At 34.9% G+C, this 21,914-nt stretch overlaps 1 protein-coding gene across 3 annotated transcripts; it reads left to right on the top strand.

Annotated features, from left to right (window-relative positions):
* The first annotated feature begins 4,478 nt into the window (after window positions 1-4,478).
* Window positions 4,479-10,386, top strand: LOC122401527 (DCN1-like protein 5). Of its 3 annotated transcripts, XM_043403720.1 has the most exons (7): window positions 4,479-4,564; window positions 4,643-4,733; window positions 4,965-5,177; window positions 5,578-5,716; window positions 6,831-7,197; window positions 9,492-9,699; window positions 9,774-10,386. In XM_043403720.1, exons 4-7 carry the CDS (start codon window positions 5,589-5,591, stop codon window positions 9,857-9,859), a joined length of 789 nt encoding a protein of 262 aa, XP_043259655.1. In that variant the 5' UTR covers window positions 4,479-4,564; window positions 4,643-4,733; window positions 4,965-5,177; window positions 5,578-5,588; the 3' UTR covers window positions 9,860-10,386. The 3 variants fall into 3 exon arrangements, with proteins under 3 accessions (XP_043259655.1, XP_043259673.1, XP_043259665.1); XM_043403738.1 differs by lacking the exon at window positions 4,965-5,177; XM_043403730.1 differs by lacking the exon at window positions 4,479-4,564 and having other exon boundaries at window positions 4,631-4,733.
* The last annotated feature ends 11,528 nt before the right edge of the window (window positions 10,387-21,914 follow it).

Here is a 21,914-nt window from a genome sequence, read left to right as displayed (position 1 = left end):
TGCCAGAAAAGCACCGTCGGGTGCAAACTCACACATGCCAGATCACGCGTACGTGAGCTCGTGGAGTTTCGGAAAGTCGACAAAGGCAAACTGACGCATGCCCTCTTTCTCGATTCTCCGAAGCTGCCCGAAGTAATTTCGGACCGCCTCGTGGGAGTCGAGAGAGAAAGGCTCACATTTGCCTTCTCGCTCTTAACAACTGAAATCCGACTTCCCGTCAACGGCAAACGATTTGGATTCTCGAGCCGAGATTCTCGACTGCCCAGTTATTTTTACTTTCCGACCTATGTAGGCGCACATAAGCAAAGTACCCATAATGAAAAAAAATTTTGTAAAATTTATTTTACGAAAATACACGTTTTAAGACCCCCTGGTCATATTTTAATTATTGAAAAAAAAGAAATTTTTTATTATTATTCCCATGTATGAGCACACATATGTATATTATTAATACGATTGAGTATAAATAGCTGAATGAATTTAAATGAAACTTTACATTTAAGTTTTAAGTTCTCATTTCAAAGTCCGGTTAGACTTTGACTATAATCAGTCCATGGATAATAATGATTATACCTCTTGTTTCATAGTTGTTCCGATATACAGGGTGTTCGGCTACCTATAGTAAAAGTTTTAATGAGCGATAGTAGAGGCCAAAATAAGACGAAAATCAAGAATACTAATTTGTTGATAGAGGCTTCGTTGCAAAGTTATTAACATTTAAAGTTCCGCCTGTAGAATGACAACCCGCTAGCAGCTGCGTTCGCGCGGACGGTGTATTTTAAAATTAATAACAGTTTTATTTGTAAGTAACTCGGAAGAATCGTGATACACGTACACATAGACACTCACAAATAACATAATCGCAGTGCGTGTTTATTTAATTTAGCCGTTTAGACGCAATCATGTTAAAGCATCGAAAAAAAAATTCTTTCTTTTTAATAGTCACAATATGACCAGGGGGTCTTAAAACGTGTATTTCCGCTAAAAAAAATTTTCGAAATTTTTGTTCATTATGGTACTTTCCTTATACGTTACAAAAGTCGGAAAGTAAAAATGTTGGGACAGTCGAGACTTGGAATCGTATGCCGATTATCGTGAGGTCGTATCACAGACGAGGTATACGAGTAGAACTTTCACTTTATGGACTTTCGCGGCCGTAGAGGTGGCCACACTCAGTGACCACCTCTACATCACCATGACCGTGAGAGCCATCCCAGAGGGAGCCCCAGTGCCGGAGGCGTGCAGCAGATGCTCTAGCCCACCCGCAATGGCCCCTCAAAAGGGTGAATTGGGAGATGGCGGAGGCAGCCGCAACGGTCGCAGCCTGGTCCGAGCCAGAGGGTGGACCCGTCGACGACGTTGAGCTGGAGACCGAGTGGTTACGGGGTAAGTTTAAAGAGGTGTGCGATCCTCCATGCCCCAGGCCAGGCCTCCTAGAAGCCCGGGCGCGGCGTATTGGTGGTCGCTGCACTCCGAGCAGTGCAACGCTCGGTGTGCGCGCGTCTGTCGTAGGTACACACGCGCCCGAAGATCACGTCGTCGACGCCCGACCGTGGATGCTGCGCATATATGAGGAGTTCGCCGTGGAGCGGCGAGCCCTCCAGCGCGCCATCCGAGATGCCAAGGCATAGGCATGCATGGATCTCCTCAGAGAGATTAATAGGGATCCGTGGGGGCGCCCGTGTAGGCTTGTGATGGGCAAGCTTCGTCCATGGGGGCTCTCTCTGACGGAGACCCTCGACCTCCAGTTTGTAGAGGAGGTGGTATCAACCCTGTTCCCGGGGTATAACCGGGACGGAATACCACCTCCTCGAGGACCCTGGGACCCTACCATCTGGTCCCAGGAACTGGAGATCATCCCCGAGGAGATGGGCCGGGCCGTTTGTCGGATGAGGGTTCGGCGTGTTGCTCCGAGTCCGGCGTGCCCGGCCAGGTGTTGGCCTGTGTCCTTGGCGTCTATAGTCTGAGGTTCGGGAGGCTGCTCAGCGGTTGTCTCCGCTGAGGGGTATTCCCCTCGCCCTGGAAGGCGACGCGGCTGGTCCTTCTCCAGAAGGCGGGAAGGCCAGCAGGTACGCCCTCCGCGTACCGGCCGGTGTGTTTGTTGGATGAGGCGGGCAAGTTCTTTGAACGCATAGTGGCTGCCCGCCTCACCAACCACCTGTCCACGGTAGGGCCCGACTTGGCCCCCTGCCAATTCGGCTTTAGAGGGGAACAGTCCACGCTCGACGCCATCGAGCTGGTCCGTTACCTCTCTCAGGGGGCCACCTCACGGGGTAGTGTGGTTTTGGCGATATCACTCGATATCGTCAATGCTTTCAACATCCTGCCCTGGGAGGCGATCATGGGGGCACTAGAATACCATCGCATGCCCCCATATCAGAAGTGAATTGTCGGGTCCTACCTAAGTGACAGGTGGATCAGTTGCACCGGTCGGGATGGAGTTATATTGCGGAGGGGAATAGCAGTGTTCCGCAGGGTCAGTTTTGGGATACCTGCTATGGAACATCGGGTACGACTCGGTACTGTGGGCTCCTCTGCCCGCTGACGAAGCGCTGGCGTGTTATGCCGATGACACGCTGGTGCTCGTCAGCGGGACAGACTGGAGAGGGACAGCGCGCGCCGCGGAGTTAGCGGTGGCCACCGTCGTCGCCGAAATCCACAGAGAAGGCGACTGCCGCTCTTGGCCGCCTTCTCACGAATATTGGGCCAGATCTTGGAGTCCACCGCCTCTACGTGGAGGTGGTGCGTTCAATCGCCCTCTACGGGGTCTCAGTTTGGGCCCTGAACTTGGATACCAGCCGGTACAGCACGGAGATGCTGCGGCGCGTCAACCGTCAGCTGGCCATCCGGGTTGTTAGAGGGTATTGCACCATCCCTCGCGAGGCGGCGACTACCCTGGTGTGTCTCCCGCCCCTTACGTATTTTAATAATCTTGAAATCTTGAAATAATCTTAATCGATTGATTACTCCAATTAAATTAATCGATTAATGTCCAATTCTGGACCGTACTGCTTTCATTCCGTTAAAAAATAATAAAATTTTTGTAATTTCATTTTCTGTCTCACTACTTTTTGTGTTAATTTCTAAATCTGTTGGTAACGTTGCGAGTGACACGAAAATGGTAATGGGGTCCCGGGACCCCAGAAAAACGAGCCGAAAAAATACATTAGGTGAAAGGTCTACTCGTCTACATCGTCTGTGATCGTATTTAAGCTGTTTCTGTTTTACCAGAGCAAGAAGGAAAGGCTCACACTAGCGTCCTTTATCGTTTTCCCGTAATTGTGCGAAGTGCCGAGCTCACGTACACGTGGCTCGTGCGGTAGTATATGCCTGCTATCCCTACCGCTCCGTTAGACACTAAGGAAGTTCGTCGTCACTATTGTCGATTTCGATGCTCTCAATTATGCCCGATCTGGCCACACTGCCGGTAACTCCCCTCAGTGGAAATTCAAAGAATTACAAATGTGCCAAATTTAAATTGTACAATAATGTAGTCTAAGCAATGAGAAAGGCTGGGTTAGGTCTGGGTTGTTATTTAAAAATAACAACATAGATAATTTTGATGGTTTTAAATTAGTCCAGCTTTTGAAAATATCCTTTCGCTAATTCATCTAATATTTCCTACTTTGCCTATTAAAATGTACGGTAGGTTTTTACTCATAATAGCTGTTTTCGCTATAATTGGCTCTTTTAATAATTTAAATCTATCATGTAATATACTCATACGCAAACACAATGATTTTAACTAAATTTTTGTTATATTCTGTTATTGTTACATCATTATAAATATATTTATTATATGCTTAATCAAACTTTGCTGAACTGCTTTTATAATAATATTAATCATAAAGTTATAACATAAGTGACATATATATAAATTTAATTTCTAACATTATTCATAGTAAGTTTTTATATATTAATATGACATTTTGTATATATTTATATTATAAAGAATTAAGTTAGAATTTTAAATTACAAACAGGTTAGTTTTGCGTATACATTACTTTGTCGAAAAATTTTACGAACATTTATGAAACGAATGTTGAAACAATGAGAAATAAAACTTATACTTACATCTATTTATCACTTTTAATTTTTCCTTTTCTTTCTCCTAATAAGAAAATTATGTTAATATTGCTTTTAGACCATATTATAATATAATACATATACAGTCTAAGGACATAATTCGTGAAAAGTGAAAAGAATCTCCCCACCAATCAAAAGCGATCTCGAAGAATCACGAATCACTGTGAAAAATTATTTGGAATAATTGGGAATGAACGTGATCGAATCACGAGTGATTCAAAAGTAGCAGTTCACGCCATCTCTAGTGTAGACGAAAATCGTAACACTGCATATATTTCCGCGTTAACTCGTGTTATCGATAGTATCGAAATGACGCGCAGCATCGATATTTGTTTTTTATTTTTTAATAGTTGCCCTTACTAGTGAGAAATAGATCTGCATTTGGCATCCCTGCGGAAAAGACATGCTGACTCGAAACGGCAATAAAATGAAATAAAACGGAGCTGTGAAAAGTTTTATTTAACCGTGCAGCGTTTAGGTAGTACAAAATATCCAAATTAATAGATTAGCTAAATATTTGACGACGCTGACACTATGCTTAATATTATTTTTATAGACCGAACTGCAAAACAAGTTTTATATTGATGTTGACTTTTGACTGAGAAATACATTTCTGGTACAATTACTCTAGTGGTTCGTTGAAGAAGGTAGGGAGGGTCTCTTCGATTCATTATACATTTATATATTTCGTTACAATTATGTGGTAATCATTGATCCACACTCCTGCGAATGTTTAACATTAAAATGCGACTCGTGTTGCAGCTGAAAATAATTTGCATACATAAGCTCTTTTATATAGTAACTTGTTCCTTCTATTTCCACATTACGAACGCAATTCAGAATTAATACTACTTATACGATGTATTAATGACTCTTAGGTATTTGTTTGCAATATCACATGTACAAAGCAGTTAAAACTAGTGTAAGAAAAGTTGAAAATTACGTGATACTTCAATTAATCGTCGAACCTAACCTCATACTCGATTTTGTAACACGGAAAGGAGATGTCAGTTTAGCAAGTACAAACCAATTGTATTACGGATCCTTTGAATCTCCTTAATTTTTCTGATTACTTACGTCTTTGCTGCGTGGTAAGTACTGTATTTTATCATTTTATGCTGCATTATTACACATACAAGTTGTTCATGTCATTTTTTTTTATATTTATCATTAAGATCATCTTTTGTTAGTTCATATTTGTTTCTTTTTTGTGATTCAGTAAAATTAGAATATTCCCTATAAAAATATTTATGTTCTTAAATTTTTAAAAGAATTTATTGCGTATATATAAGTATAAAAATAATGTAGATGGAATATAATTTGTGGTAACTAATATTTATTAAAAATTACAATGTAAACAAGATTAAATGTTTCATTAGCGAACTATTTATTTTGTTATAATATATTAACTTAGGAATATTAAAATATTATTTACGATTTAAAGTACATTTTACTATATCTATTTGTAAAAACAATAAATTTTGATTTTAGTTAAAAGAGGGATGCCACGCAGCAAACGTAGAGCGCCCTCTAGCACAAATCATCATCATACATCAATTGAAATGACACCTAGTGCTCATGAAGAAGCTATACCAAGACATCCGTCAAAACGACTTAGACATACATCTAGGTAAATTATATCAAAGTATTATAAATACAGGTAACCTTCCTATAACACGGTAGATAGATTCCTAGAAAGTGCTGTATTTTGTGAAATCATGTTATATGAGATCCAGAGCCAGTATAAAAAGGGGAGTTACGTTCCGAAAACTTATTAAAAACAAATCTTTTTTTTAATTCTACATAAGCAACTTAATTTTTATGAAAAATATAAATGTATGTATAACACAAAACAAAACAAAAACCAGAAATATTATTTTAATTTAACTCAACCTTAATTTAATAAATTATAATTTGTTTATATATTTTCATGTAAAGCGACTGTAGTTCATTATCCCTTCGCGTCATTATTACAAGGTAATTTAGTTTTTAAATATGTTAAGCAAAAATCATGTTATCCAGTGCTGTATAAGTATAGTGTTTTACAAAGGTTTTTGCAATTGTCATATCGTGTTAAAGCGAAACCATGTTATAAGATGCTGTGTTGTAGGAGGGCTCCCGCAATTTATGAATCGTGTTGTAGGAGGGCTACCTGTACATATTTAGAATAGTATTATAAAATTACATTTTACATTAACACTTGCATATTGTTTTGGATAATATAATTTTATTTTATTCTAATGTAATTTTGTTTTGGAAAATCGTAATTACATATAATAATCTACAAGTGCCTGAAGTAAACACAAAATAATTTGAAAATTTTTTTATATGCACTGAAAGTACAGTCATTTATACAACAATATAATGTAAAATATTTTATATTTTCTTTAATCACTGAAGTAATATTATCATAAACACATTTATTTCAGCATTTGTTAAAATAATATTTTTAAATTTATGAAACAATGTCATTGATTACAGCTTAATACATTGAGCGCCGGCATCAACAGCATGTAAAAATTTTTTATATTTTATAATGTTAGCATTGAACTCAATATATAATTTAAATGCATTAGACATTGCGTAATTTAAAAGAAACAATACTGTTCCACATTATCGCGGGGCCAGCGCTCAAGCGATAGACTCAGAAAGCCGCGTTTTCGCGGGTCCGGCACTCAATGTATTAATTTATAATGTTTACTTATATTAGTTAAAACAATAAATATAATGTTTCTCTTTTTCAGTGCAAGACGTTATACTAAAACAGAAGATGTCTCAAGTACTTCATTCTTTTCCCAAAAGAGATGTATTACATGGTTTAGAGAATACACAACACCTGATGATTCAGACACACTTGGTCCTGAAGGAATGGAAAAGTTTTGCGAAGATATTGGTGTAGAACCTGAAAATGTAGTAATGCTTGTTCTTGCATATAAAATGAATGCCCGTCAAATGGGTTTTTTCACACTAAGCGAATGGTTAAAAGGCCTTTCGGAATTACAGTGTGATTCTATTAGTAAAATACAACAGAAACTTGAGTACCTAAGGAATCTATTAAATGATCCACATACTTTTAAAGGAATTTACAGATATGCTTACGATTTTGCTAGAGTAAGTATTCTAGTTCATACATCTTTTAATATTATATGTAGGATGTATCTAGAAGGGAGGGGCGGGTACCTGAAATGTCGAATATCCGAATTTCAGATCGGGTCGAAATCGGGCTGAGACTCGAAAAATTCGTACACCTAAAATCGAGATGGGTCACAGTGGGCCAAACAGCTTGTAAAAAATCCTATTCACCAGAGACAGCTTTTTATGCCATCTTTTAAGGTGTTGTTGCAAAGGGAAAACCTTATTTTTCAAATTTATAGTGATGTAAATCGCGAGAAAAATTTGTTAATCTGTTCGGAGTTATTTGAATTATATGTAATAGATTTCAAAAATTTAAGATAAATACCGTGTCTGCTATTTATATTTAAGAACGTTGACGTTGATGTTCATGGTTATAGAAATTACATTGTTTTACGTATACACTTATGCACTCATATTTTATTACATACGTATGTTTATAATTAAGATATCAGTGATATTAATTTACATATTTCTGCATATGCCTAATCTGTATCTGAACTGTATAAAGTGGAAAACTTGTCATCAGAATCAGAGTCATCATCATTAGAGACCTCATCAATTGAAAAAGATCTCTGTAAAGCTATAGCTTCTAGATTTATCAACAGATTGATAATAAATTTGATTTTTGATAAAGTGGATATCATTGGATCTGAGGAAAACAGTAAAGAAAAAAAAATAAATCTTCCATTGTTATTTTTCTTGTCATCTTCAGTGTGTTTAATTCTCGATATTTTTAAAAATATTTATTTTACGACTCCCGGGCTTCTTCCAACAACATTCCTATGGGAAGAACAGCATTTTTTATAATGCTTACTCCATGAATTAAAATTTTATGTATGCTCAATGACATATGAATACAATGTTACGAATTTTGTAGCTATAACCATAGCATATTCTTGGAAAGCATCACTCTTAATCACATATCCAGAAGATAGTGTCCAACGAATAATTGCAAAGCAATATGTGACATCCTTGTTGATGCTTGAAATTGATGATAGAGATGGATTTTCGAAAAAATGCTTTTCCTTCATTTTTTACCATTTCAGTAGATATAAAAACTATAGTTTCATCCAATCATTTTTGATGTTGCATTTGAAACATTTGTAATGACTTGTTACATTTTTTCCATTTATCAGCAAAACAGCAATTTAATGTTTTACTATTTTCTTCACGTGCATGAGGTAGTGTTTTCCTCATCTTCACTTAGTTTAAACTTATTTGTAACATGTGCCAAAATTGCAGTGTTTTTATTCGCGTCTCCTTTACTCTAAGCCTCGAAAAATTCTTTCCTTGAGATGGATATTGTAACCAAAAACAGAACTTATAAATTGATTGCAAAACTTACACATAAATTTAAGTGAAAACGAATTATGATAGTAGACATATAATAGAGATACTAGAGAGTAGAGAACCAGTAAAAACAAAAATTATAGCAAATTCGTTCAAATTCTGAACATTAAGAGGCTAGTATGACCCATCAATATTAGTAGAATTTTTGTAATATACTAATCAAAATGGAGATACTATTACTAACAACTTATGGAATGAATTATAAAACAAAATATGTTGAAACATCGACTTACCTCTCAATAATATTTTCACTAAACTATTCGAAACAACACATAACAAGAATATATTTAACAATGTTTGCAACAGAACGCGTACATTAATACTGACGGAGATGGAAAAATATTGAAAACCACAAAACCAGGTCATCTTTTTATGATAGACAAATTTTTTCATACTAAGAACCTTCAATTTTTTATTTTTTACCAGTTAGAATAGCTGTTTGGTCTACTGTGCGGATACCCGAAATCGAGTCAGGTAGGTTCGGATCGTATCGAGAATTTAAAAATTTGAAATATTCCAGTATGTTCACATATTATGATTTGTTTCTTTTTTGACCAAATTTTTATATCTGATTGTACTTCTATAATTTTTACAAATTTTCTACAGGCATGGTCTGTTCGAACTGTCGCGCCGTGTTTTAAAATTCGAGTATCAGAATAACTTTCCAGCCCCTGACCCGACTTTAAGTACCCGACCCAACTTTGGATACCCGAATAAAATTTTCGACCCGACCCGAACCCGAGATCTCGGATACCCGACTACACCTAGATACTTAGTAACAGGTTATAACTTTATTTCAAGCGTAGTGAAAAAAATATTTTACATTATTTATCATACTCTATTATTCCACTGTGATGTATTTTGTTTAATTGCACTAACAAAAGTTCTACATACGTATTATTAATATTATTACATTTCAGGACAAAGATCAAAGAAGCATGGATATGGAGACTGCAAGAGTTATGTTACAGTTACTTTTGGGAAAACATTGGCCACTGTTCACACAGTTTGCTCAGTTCCTAGATCAATCAAAGTACAAAGTGATTAATAAAGATCAGTGGTGCAACATTTTAGAATTTTCTCGTACAATCAATCAAGATGTATCTAATTATGATTTAGATGGAGCATGTATGTATTTTTATAATACTATTGGTAAAAATTTCGTACACTGTGTAAATTCGTCATATCAATTGTTTTTACAGGGCCAGTAATGCTTGATGAATTTGTTGAATGGTTAAAAATGCAACGAGGTAAGGAAGCGTCATCGACAGAAATTAGAGGCAGCTGAAACATTCAATAAAAATAGTCCACGGAAATAAAAAGAACTCATCTCTTCTATCATCATATTTTGTTAATAACAAAATTTCTGTTTATATCATAACCTCGCAAACATTTCAGTTATCACCATTCGTACTATATTTTTTATTAATCGGTAATGTAAGTAGCTTATCTTAATATAATTTTGCAGTATGTTCTAAACAAGTTCTGCTTAAAAACTTCCTAGACCATTCTTAATTACTTATCACCATTCATAGCTGATCCAATGCTTGTCGCAGAAACTCTTGTGATTCAAAATAAAGCTGTTTTAGTATATGACATATTTTTGCAATTTATAAAATAAAAATTCAATTATGAAATCATAGGAATATGAAAATCTAATATTTTCATATTAACATTTCTTATGCATATAACATTCTTTTGCCTTATTTTTGTTTCGTTTTCTTAAGTTTAACAAGTGATTATAAAAAACACATTTAGGGTGTTTTTATTTCATGTGCAAATTTCAAACATTACAAATAAATTTATTTATGAATATGCGTGCAAAATTATTTGAAGTGTTGAAATCTGTTTACAGAATATCTAACAATTAAACAAAACTATTATGTAGATTCATAAATAAAATTACTTGTATACTATATAAATGCTATTACAATATTTAACATTTGAAATACAACAAAACACATCGGAACATACTACTTACATGATATTACATATTTCCTATAAATACCACAAATATTAATGTAAATTAGAATATCAAGTCTCTTATTAAATTGTATATTTATGAAGTATAATTGGAATTAAATTTTCATCCAGAAATAATGGTTTGAATAATGCTACATTATTTTCATTATTGTATGTGACACCCTCAGCCATTATTTTAAAAACTTTATACAATAGTTAGATGCATATGTTAAATTACAGTTACGACTTTTTTAAAACACATTTTTCATAAAAATTTTTGCGACTACTTCAGTGGATTATTGTATGGTGATTATTTAAGTAATTTTGTAATATATTTTAAATCGTTCAATTTGTTATTTAGCAGAATATTTAGACATACACTGCGGTTCTAAATTTTATCCCATAAATGAATTTTATCAAATAATAATAATATAGGAAATCATTGCAAATACAATTATGAATTAGTTTAATTATTAAATCAAATTTGTTTAGTTATGCGTATTTGTATATTTTGTCCTGCATGTTTACTTCCATTACAAATAATGTCATTAGTGATATAGTATAAAATTAAATTTCGAATTTTGCTCATAACTTCCAAATTAATAGTATCCTTAAACTCACGGATGAAAAGTATCTAATGGAAAATTATAAACTCATACATAATGAAATGAATTTAGAAACAAGAATTTAAAATCATTGTATGCCGCTGCAATATAACTGCCATGTGGAGAATGTAATGTAATGAAGAACGTGAAATAAATAAAATACTTTTTTCAATATCTGCATTTTTGCTTATTTATTGTAAAGTACGGAGAATATTTTTCTCTATGCTTCATTTTCGTAACTTAAAACGCGCTCACAAGAAGGGAAAATGGGAAAGAAGAGCTTTTTTTTTATAACAAGGGGAAATTTTCATGGACACGACAAGACTCGTGTATCAAGAGACTGACTGCAAGGTAGTGCCGGACTCTTGCCGGCTAAAACCACACGGCGATCATCCTCCAGCGCGTCAGTCGGTAACAAGGAATTCTTATAAAATATGACAGAACCCCCGCCGCACCATGCCTAATCAGATCCATGTGAGGTGAGGGGCACAAGTGCCATAGGTTCAAAAGTGGTTTGTGCTAAAGGATGTTCACGGATACCGGACCGTGTCCCATGAGTTCACGATAGTTCTCACGGGACTTCCACCCAATAAATCGTGCATCACTATTGTATGGGGCTTGCGTGGGGGTGGTCTCGAGGTGGACTGGCTTGCCAACCGCCGTGGCGAGGCGCTATTGGGTTAGGTGGCCGAGCACGACCTTCGGCTGCTGAATCGAGGCTCCGGAGCCACGTTCGTAGGGCCGCAGGGAACGTCCATCATCGATATGACGTGGGCAACCACTGCGGCCCTGCGACTTGTGCCGGGGTGACGAGTATCCGCAGAGGTGGCCACACTCACAATCAGTGACCACCTCTATGTCACCATGTTAATGAGACCACTTGATCTAAACATTTCTTATCTTGATATAAATTTAGTAGCAGTTCAGATATTTCTGGTCAAGATGTTAAGTTACAATGAATGACAATTTGTTCTCTTGCTTTAATCGTAATTCGACTTTTTACGTAAAATAGAAGTGGTTGAAATTGGAATTGGACCCCCGTCTAACGGGGATCCGGATCACGAGGGAAAGGACGTTGGAAAAATAATTGCTGGACGGTAAATTTCTTTTAGTTTATTGTTTCTGACTCTTACTACGGTTACAGACGACGCGAAAGTACGCGATTTAAACCGTCTCGCCGGCGTCTGGCAGGAAAACACGGCCGCTTGGCCGTCGGCTCGGTGGTTTGCGCCACGCTGTTCTGAAACAGAGACAAGACTAGACGTTAAATATACAGGGTGGTCCACGCAATTGTTTCAAGTCATAACTCCGTTATTATTGCATTTACGCAAAAATGCCAAAGGAGAAAGATAAATGGTTCGAAGAGCACTACATCTGTAGGCCTTTAAATTTTGTTTAGATGCAGCAGTGCATGTGCAATTAACAATTGCATAATTTCTTTAAATAGAAATGCATATTTTTTTTTACACAGATCGATTCTTCTGTTCATTCTACGTAAAAAATGATTAGGGTGCCATGGCAAAAAAATTATTAGATCTCGAGATATTTTCAAAAAATGTCTTTATTGAAGAAGATGCTCAAACATGATAAACATCATGTGATGCTTAGAAAAAACCCGAGAGCGACGGTTTTTCTATCCCGTACTGTTTTTGCGTAGCGGACGCGACAACCGAAGATTCTATGGTCTGTTACGTATGACGAAAAACAATACTGGGTTACGAATTGTATTCTACTTTTAAATACATCGAATTAACGCGATACTTAAACACAAAGACTACTACTTCTTTGATGAAACTACGTAATTTACATCTATCGCCATCAAAGGTATTTGGAATTAATTTTATTAAGAATTCTAGTGAAAGAGTTTGATTTTGTTCAGTACAGATAGCCTCATTTTCAATCGACATATTGTTTTTTTTTTTGCTTTTAGAAAAATTAGAATCGGGATTTGGAATCAGACATTAGAGCTTGAGAATTAAATTACATAATTATTGAACGCAAAGATTCGGATGGTACTTACGATGCAATTACTCCACGTTGTCCCATTGTTCCAGCTGGGCCTTTCCATTATTCCATATTCCATATTCCAGGATCTTCCATCCAAACCGTGGATCATCAATTGGTCCTCTGATGTAGCCTTATGCAATGGTCCAATCTTCCCAATTGAAATTGGAACTTACACTTACAAGGGAACATCGCAAACTGATACACTCCGATTTTGATAAACCTTTGCATAAACATTTATTAGACCTATCTAAGAAGACAGATGTAATTCGTTCGTGCCCGTTTTGCACTTTGAGGGAGATATCAACCCTTTTATCCCAACCGCCCTTTCTACGCACGTGCTTATAAGTCGTAAACAACAAAAGATATAAAAAAATAGTTGAAATAGAAGTTATATCGTGTCTTGAGGTCTATGAAGCTGCGTGTAAATTTTGTTGAAAAACTCATTTTTAATGCAAAATTGAATTCCCCAAAATTGATTTGTCAGCATTTGCAGCAGATAAGTCGTGGATATTTAAATTTAAAACACTGCATGGAATAGTGTCACGTAAAATAACAAAATTTGTAACATACCAAGAACGTGCAAATTCTCGAGAAATAGATACAGTTATCGATAATTTTATTGAACTTGTGAAACCCAAAATTAATACTTATATTTCACGCATATTTCACGCCAATTTCTGGAAATTTATTAATATTTTCATAATAAATATAAATAAATAATTTGTTGTTAATGACATTTTTTCCAGAAATTTCTAAGAACATTTATGCATGTTTTTGTCAACATACTTTTGTAATAAACAAAGTTCTGCAAAGTTTTTGTTCAAATTGACTAGTGTACGAATACTTTTTACACTCACTGTAAGTTAAATGAGAGTGAGATTAGAGAGATCATTGAGCTGAAAAGTCGTAATTTGAATGTTTCTTAAATTTCAAAAATTGTGAAAAGAAGCCGAGAAGTTATATGGAATTTGTTGAAAGACCCGGCAAATTATGGCAAAAAAAATGTTCTGGCAGGCCACCACCTTTATCGGAACGAGACAAATATAACACGCTTAATTTAAATCTAAGACCACGAATATTTTGATAATAAACAGATGGGCAAATACTAGTTGTACACCTGTTAATTCAAATTACAACCAGTTATTTTAACTTTTCTGAGACTTGTTTACAATTTTGGTTATACCATGCACATACATAATTGTTTTGTTAGTAATACTATTATCCACAAGTGTTTTAAATTTACCACGTAAGTTCTGAAGGTATCTTCTTTATCTTTGAGTATGGTCAATAACCATATCATTGCTAGGAAATGATACACAGATAGGTCTTGGGAACCCTTGCTTTTTGGTACATAGCCTGGTGGCCTCGAATTAATGAAGTAGAATGCATGTAATTAAACCATCTTTTATTCTTTTTAACCTCTAATTTGATAAAATTTTTAATAAATTCAATTCCATTTCAATATACAAGTTGTACACAAATAATTTCAGATTGTGTGTTTCCATATATATTTTGTATCTACATATTATAGATTTAAACTTAAGTTTAAACGTCGCACGCACCCGTACATATGCACAATACATATATATTTTATAAGTTATATTACAGCAGCCAATTTAATAGTATTCGTAGGTTAATAATAACATTCAAATTTACAATAGTCACTGTAGTCATGAGAATATCAGCAGCTCCCAATAAATTATATACGCACAATTGAGTGCAACCGTTCTTAAAAGCTTACGGGAACCATAATAAATTTCATAAATATTACAATGATATAAAATCAAGAAATCACGAATCCCGTCAACTGCTTTACATTTATTGCTATTATAAAACAATACTTTTTGACTTCTGTATTAGCTATGTTTACATCTCATCGACTATTATACAACAAACAAATTTTTTTTTAACGCTACGCGAACGAAACACAGTTTACGATGTTAAACACAAAGGAAACAAAACAGTGTTCTACGAATTGCTCAACCGTTTCACCGTCACTTCCGTCACAGATTTACAAATAATGACAACGTTTAAAACGAAACAGAATTATATTATTTTAAACATCATCTAACGACATATAAAAGAAAAGAAAAATTGTAAATCGAATGCGTAATTACGCTCAAACTCAGTTTTGTTCCTCTTCGTTCTAACAATGATTCTGCAATATTCTGTATAACACGTTTGCAGTGAGAAAGAAACTTTGTACATGCACGATATATATATAACAACTTTGCATTTTCAAGTAACAAAGACTCAAGCTTAAAAATAATCACTTACAAATAAATTAACCGTTCCTTGCCGCGCCCTGTATACGTGTAATAAAAATATATTACAACAATTTAAAAATCATTCGCAAGTAATAAATAACAATTCTGATGTTTAAAACAACAGTTTTAGTTAATGTCGTTCGTTATTCATCGTTATATAGATTTTAACTTGTCTCGCAGACAATAGTTCTTATGATATATATATAATATGTGCATATATTTACACACACGCGCGCACACATATATACACTAATTGCATATAGACATATACGCGCGATTACATAGACATACGAACATGCGCGCATATTTATGTGCATATATGCATAGATTTGTTTGTATGTACGTGTATGTGTTTAATTACGTGCACAGGCACCTATGCACACGTGGTTATTGGAAACATTTGTGTCCAAATTAGGTACAATTTTGCGCCATTAACAATGTACATCGATAGTTAAATTTACCCAATTAGTACTCATTTAAATAATTACGATTTTGAAGTACGGTACTAAATGTGAAATATTCATCCAATTTTCAAACCATCGAATATTTTTAGTTCGCAGTACGATTTGAGAGGATCACTTATTCTGTTAGACTAGAATCAATTATTTACTAAAATTTGTAATAATACCCATAGATACGTGCAGGATGTTCGTTCGAAACATTTCGAAAGAAGCTTATTTGTTTTTTTTTCCTTTTATTTCTTAAGCGTTTGTCAGCTTGAATAGTGATTCATTATACGTCAGACTGACACAGTAATATCTTCTGTGACACCGAAATTTTGTTATTAGACAATTTGTAAATTACATAACTTCAAAGGACCTCGCACTAGTTAGAGGGAAATTTGGGTTCCGGTTAAATTTGATGGTTTTCGGATATAATTATAGAATACAATGTGCTAAATAAGAACACTAAGAATAATTTCATGTCCCCCGTATAACACGTGTTTTCCCCCATATAATGCGGGGGTTTCCCACGTTATATTTCTGTACTGTGAAATTTATAATGATTTGTACAGTTCACAATCAATTTCGCGTTCTCTGTTTTTTAGTTACATATGTATAAGTTTTTTATTTAAAATGTTCTTAGTTTGATTTTAATAAGACGCACATATTTCGTTCATAACATAGATTTTCCTTAATATTCGATTTAAACCCCCTTTAACGAGAAAAGTTAAACGTGAATCATTTGTACATAACGCGTTATACGGGGTCATACAAGAGTTTTCGTATAATGCAGAACCAATCTACCGTGTTATAGGGGGATTACTGTATGTTACTTCCAAAGCTGTCTGATAAATGGTTATTTAAATTGAGCCACAGGTGGTGCGATCGAACAGCGCGCATGGATCCTCTGTCCACTTTAAGCGGTAGAGTTCAACAATACGGTAGTAAAAAAACCGATCTCTTCAGACAAACAATAACAAAAAGGGTACTAATTTGCTGTATTTGCTTGTTCTGCAATGCTAAAGAAGGATAGTACACATTATCCTGATACTTTGCATCACCTAAATACTATAGCTCAGTATAGCATCGTTATTATTATTCATTTCATCTAGATTTGAAATTTTATGTCTTGTGCTGTTTCGAAAACGAGAGAAAATTTGTACCCCCATAAATCCAAGTTCAGTAAAGAGTGAATCTAATTGGAATACTTCATTTTCTTCGTATTGCATTTTGTCTCTTATACAGAGTGTTCGGCCACCCCTGGGAAATATTTTAATGGGAGATTCTAGAGGCCAAAACAAGACGAAAATCAAGAATACCTAAAATGCACAGGATTTCGAGGGTATGTCTATTCACCAAAAACAATTGTAATTGACCCCCGCAACTGAAAATAATTTTTCCAGAACGATTTGCATTTTTTTAATTTTATCGAAAAATTTCACACCTCGAATTTTTTTCTCCAAAATGCATAGGATATCGGGGTTATGTCTATCGCCAAAAATGATTGTAATTGACCCCCGCAGCCGAAAATAATTTTTCCAGAACGATTTGAAATTTTTTTTTCGTCGAAAAATTTAGGCACCTATCGATTTTTCTTAAAAATTTGTTTGACGCTCTACAGGAAAGTTGTCGAATACTTTTTTGGAGTTACCCATGAGCTCTACGACAGAAAAAAGTTTCATTGAAATATATTCTCTATTGTAGCAGTTATGGCCATTTGAAAATTGAACCTTTTTTATGGGGGTTTTCACACTTTTCAAATATTTTTAGAATTTCTACATATTCTGCATCAAAATACGCGTAGTTTGCATTTTGAAATATAAAAATCCTCCAATCCGTTCAGAAGTTATGACGTTTTAAAGATACGAATGAAATTTCGAGGAGCAGACATGTCTGGCATGAAATTATATATACGGTAAGTAATTTTTTTCTCAAAACTGAGTAGGATTTCTGGCATATGTCTATTGACCAAAAATAATTTTTCCAGAATGAATTGAAATTTTTTAATAACTTTTTAACGAAGCCTCAATCCAGAAATTGATATTCTTGATTTTCGTCTTATACATCGTTTTGGTCTTTAGAACTCCCATTAAAATTTTTCCTAGGGGTGGCCGAACACCCTGTATACGATAGCGCAAGACGAATCTGAAACGTTCCTATAATTAAATCACGCAAATATTTCAGCGTACTGTAGGGGAAGCAAATCAGTTAGTTTTTCATCTATTGAATGAATCCATGAAGTATTTTTGTAATAAAGTCTTTCAGATTCAACCTGTGCTTGGACAATAACTTCGCGAGATTTTTCAAGTAATTCTTGTGCTATTTCTGCATTTCCTCCTACCATTAAAATTGGAGTGTAAAATTTGTTAACTGAGGCACCTGCAATGTTGTACAAATTACCAAGATGCTGTAGATAAGGCATTATAATTATTCTACCAGAAAATTTAAGTATTATAACTATCCATCTGGCTTTAGTTACCAATCGAGAATTATTTACTGTTTGGATGGATATTTGTGTTTTATTTTATTTAAGAGACTCTGGCAACCTACAGTATTGTAAAACTCGACCTCTTAAAAGTAGGCAACGGGCCCGTGCGCACCACCTTTGACTGGCTCTATTTAAGTAACTATTTATCAGACAGCTTTAGGAGTAACATATTCTTGTTCAGCACATCGTATTTGTTGCAAAAACTACAATACCGACGCTGCTCTATTATCGATAATTGAGATGATAATTGGTCAAATCGATGATCGTATTGGCGAATAGTTCGTAATCGACAGACAATTGTTGCATAGCCTTTGCATGAGCAACTTAATTTACTTAAAGTAGCATGTTATGGGCCCAGTTCCCGTTTGTTTTGTTGAATGTTTTTCTAGAAGGTCTAACACATTAACGGGTCATACTTCCTCACAGATAGAACTATCAATTTTTAGTCGAATATTCAATGAAAGAAAGTGAAGAAACGTTCTTTTAACACGCAAAACAAAATTTAATCTAAGTAATTAGATCGAAGATCTATATAACAAATTTTAAAATAAATATTATCATTTATTGTACAAAATTAATCAACGAGCAAATGAAAAAGTATACTAAGTAAATTTTCAGGTGTTTTCTTTAAATATATTTAAAGAAAATGATGTTGATGAGCATGCTGCAAAATATAGGAAAGAGTACTTTGCTAACAAAACAACGTTCGATGAGATCGCTTGACCTAAACGTAATAAAGAACTTTTTAGAGTACTTACAAGAGTCGAAGGCACGAGAGAAAAGAAATAAATAAATATTTATATCACACATTAATAACATACCATTGAATAAAGATCAAGTATTATATAAATTATTGAAAAAGTTCAATGTTCTTATCTATCGAACATATTTTAAAAGAAAAAGACCCCGAACGAAATATTAACACTAGATTTACGGACATTATTTGCAAACATATTTTTTTTTTAAACCTTTTCCAAACTATAGATATGATTTCAGCAATAGACAATGTAGGAAGGCCAAAGCTTGTATTAGTCGTATAGGCAGTTTGGCGGATCTGGCAATGGAGAATATGCTGTTTCTGCTATGAAAGGTAACTTGTCATGTAGTCTAAGTTGCTTTACACATTTCTGAAGTGTACGAGTCCATGACCAATCAGCCTAAATGTATGTGTTGGCTTACCCCTTATTCGAATCTTTTGTGGGACACTATCTGTATACTGGACACTCTCAAATGGAGAACAAAACATATTACGAACTTAATAATCTACAGGCATCATAGCAAATTTAACATAGGTGCGGTTATGTATGAATGTCGGAATTCTTGGATATTCACAGATTGTTGTGGCAGCAAAGAGACATTTGTCGATAAGTATGTATTGCGAATGTAAACTATCAGGAGGAGACTCTTTTCAATAGAGAGTCTATACCAATTTGTTGTTAGTTCGCGAGATACCATTTTGGAGTCTAGTTATGGAAAAAGTTGCGAGAATGAAACCAGACAAAATTATACGATTTAATGAAATTTAACAAGAAGTCTTAGGAGCTACCTTAGCCATAACAATTCTACTAGCATCAATTCAACATGTAAGTGTGTTCTTTCCAATTCCTAGTGCAATAAGCATTCGTGACAACAGAGATAGTAGTATTTATCGTAGCTGCACTTAGCAATAGGAATCTCTTGTATGACAGACTAGAACGCCTCATTTCATACCCGGCTAAGGCATGGAGATTGTTTTTTGGAATTATTGGAAGAGTAGTGCTGGAATTGTTATACCTGGACTTACGACTCTGATCTCGGAGATAACGGTATCTTAACATCTCTGAAGAAAGCTATTGTACAAGACGATGTAAAGATAATCTTTTTCAATCACCAAATTAAACAACGGAAATTATTACTTATGAAGAAAGGTCTGTGGAAAATGGTGAGTGAAATCAAGCTAGAACAACCCAGTGAAGACTAGACGAAAATGGATGGACAGGCAAGAACGAAAAACGACGACCAATTGGTACATATTCGAAAGGTCAAAACTGCAAAAGAAACATGGCAAATGTTAAAGAATTATCACCGAAGAACGATGTTGTTAAATACGATATTTCTTTTAAAAAAATTATTCGATAAATGACACTCTGAAAAATGTGCTATATGTACCATAGTTGTTTGAAAACTTGTTGTCAGTTAAGAAAATAATAGAACGCTAATTTAAGAAATAATAGCAATGGCCAATTATACAAAGCACTTATATAAGCTGAAAACCGAACACGAGAAACGTGACAATACTGACGGTAGAGGACAGAATAATAATTCATGAATAACATATGAAACTCGAACACAGGGGCCTGACGCCATATGGAAACTAGTAAAGAAAAATATGGCAGAAGATCATAACCATAGAGAAATGCGAAGTTAAGGAAATATGCGAGATTTACATAAAAGGAAAAATGTACAGGAAACCGTTCCCTAAGGAATCAAACAGTCAAACGAAGAAAATTTTGAAACTGATTCATACGGACGTATATGGTCCTATGGAATCAATCACTCCAAGAGGTAAAAAATATTATACTCTTAATATATATAATTGACGACTATAGTAGATACACTCAGTTAAACCTAATGTGGAATAAATCGGAAGTAAGCCAAAATACAAAAGTATATGTGGAAGAGAGAAAAACAAGTTCAATAAAAAAACCTAAAATAATACGATCAAATCGCGGAAAAGAATACATAAATCATAAATTGTTAGATTATCTAAATAAGAAAGGAATCGAAAATGAATTCACAGCTCTGTACAGTCATCAGCAAAATGGCAAGGCAGAGAGGAAAAACAGATACCTCTTGGAGATGACAAGGTGCACGCTGACTGACGCAAGTTTGGACAAAAAATATTAGGGAGAGGCGGTTATAACAGCAAACTGCCTACAGGACTGCCTAATAGGCTGTCATATAGGAAGAGTCAAATCATGCGTTGTGAAGCATGGAACTGGAAGAAATCAGTATTACAGGACATTTACGCGCTATGATTAAAATCCTGACATAATTCCTGATAGAACTCAGACATTATATTTCGTTGGAGTAAATGAAAAATCTAAGGCGTTTCGATTTCTAAACATAAAAAACAGTACAAACAAGAAAACTGCTGAAGTAAAATGAGTTATTACAATATAATAATGCAGAATTAGAAACTGATAAAATAGCAAAAGAAGAAGAAAAAAGGGAAGAAGAACCAAAGGAACGAGGAATAGAGACAGGTGTCAAGTGAGACTAGTGAAACGACGTACGAAAGATCGGAGAGGAAAAATAACGGCGTGCAAGATTCACGGTCAGGAATTAAAGTCAATTGACGAAGCGTTTGTAAATAGGTTTTGAAGACAAAAAAGAATGAAAAAGGAAGGCTGATTTGTTACAAAGCCAGGTAATAGTAGATCTGGGTTAGATCTAGATTTTTGGTATTAATTATAATACTGTGAAGGTTTTACACCTGTCAAGTAACTTTGAGAACATTACTAATCATCGCTGGAAGAGACAAATTGTTACAAATAACCAAGACGAAATAATGAATATTGGAAAAGAATTG

This window comes from Colletes gigas, unplaced genomic scaffold, assembly GCF_013123115.1.
Source record: "Colletes gigas isolate AHSC1104 unplaced genomic scaffold, ASM1312311v1 Colletes_gigas_Sc00002, whole genome shotgun sequence".
Classification (NCBI taxonomy): Eukaryota; Metazoa; Arthropoda; class Insecta; order Hymenoptera; family Colletidae; genus Colletes; species Colletes gigas.
This window is presented reverse-complemented; position numbering and strand designations above follow the sequence as displayed.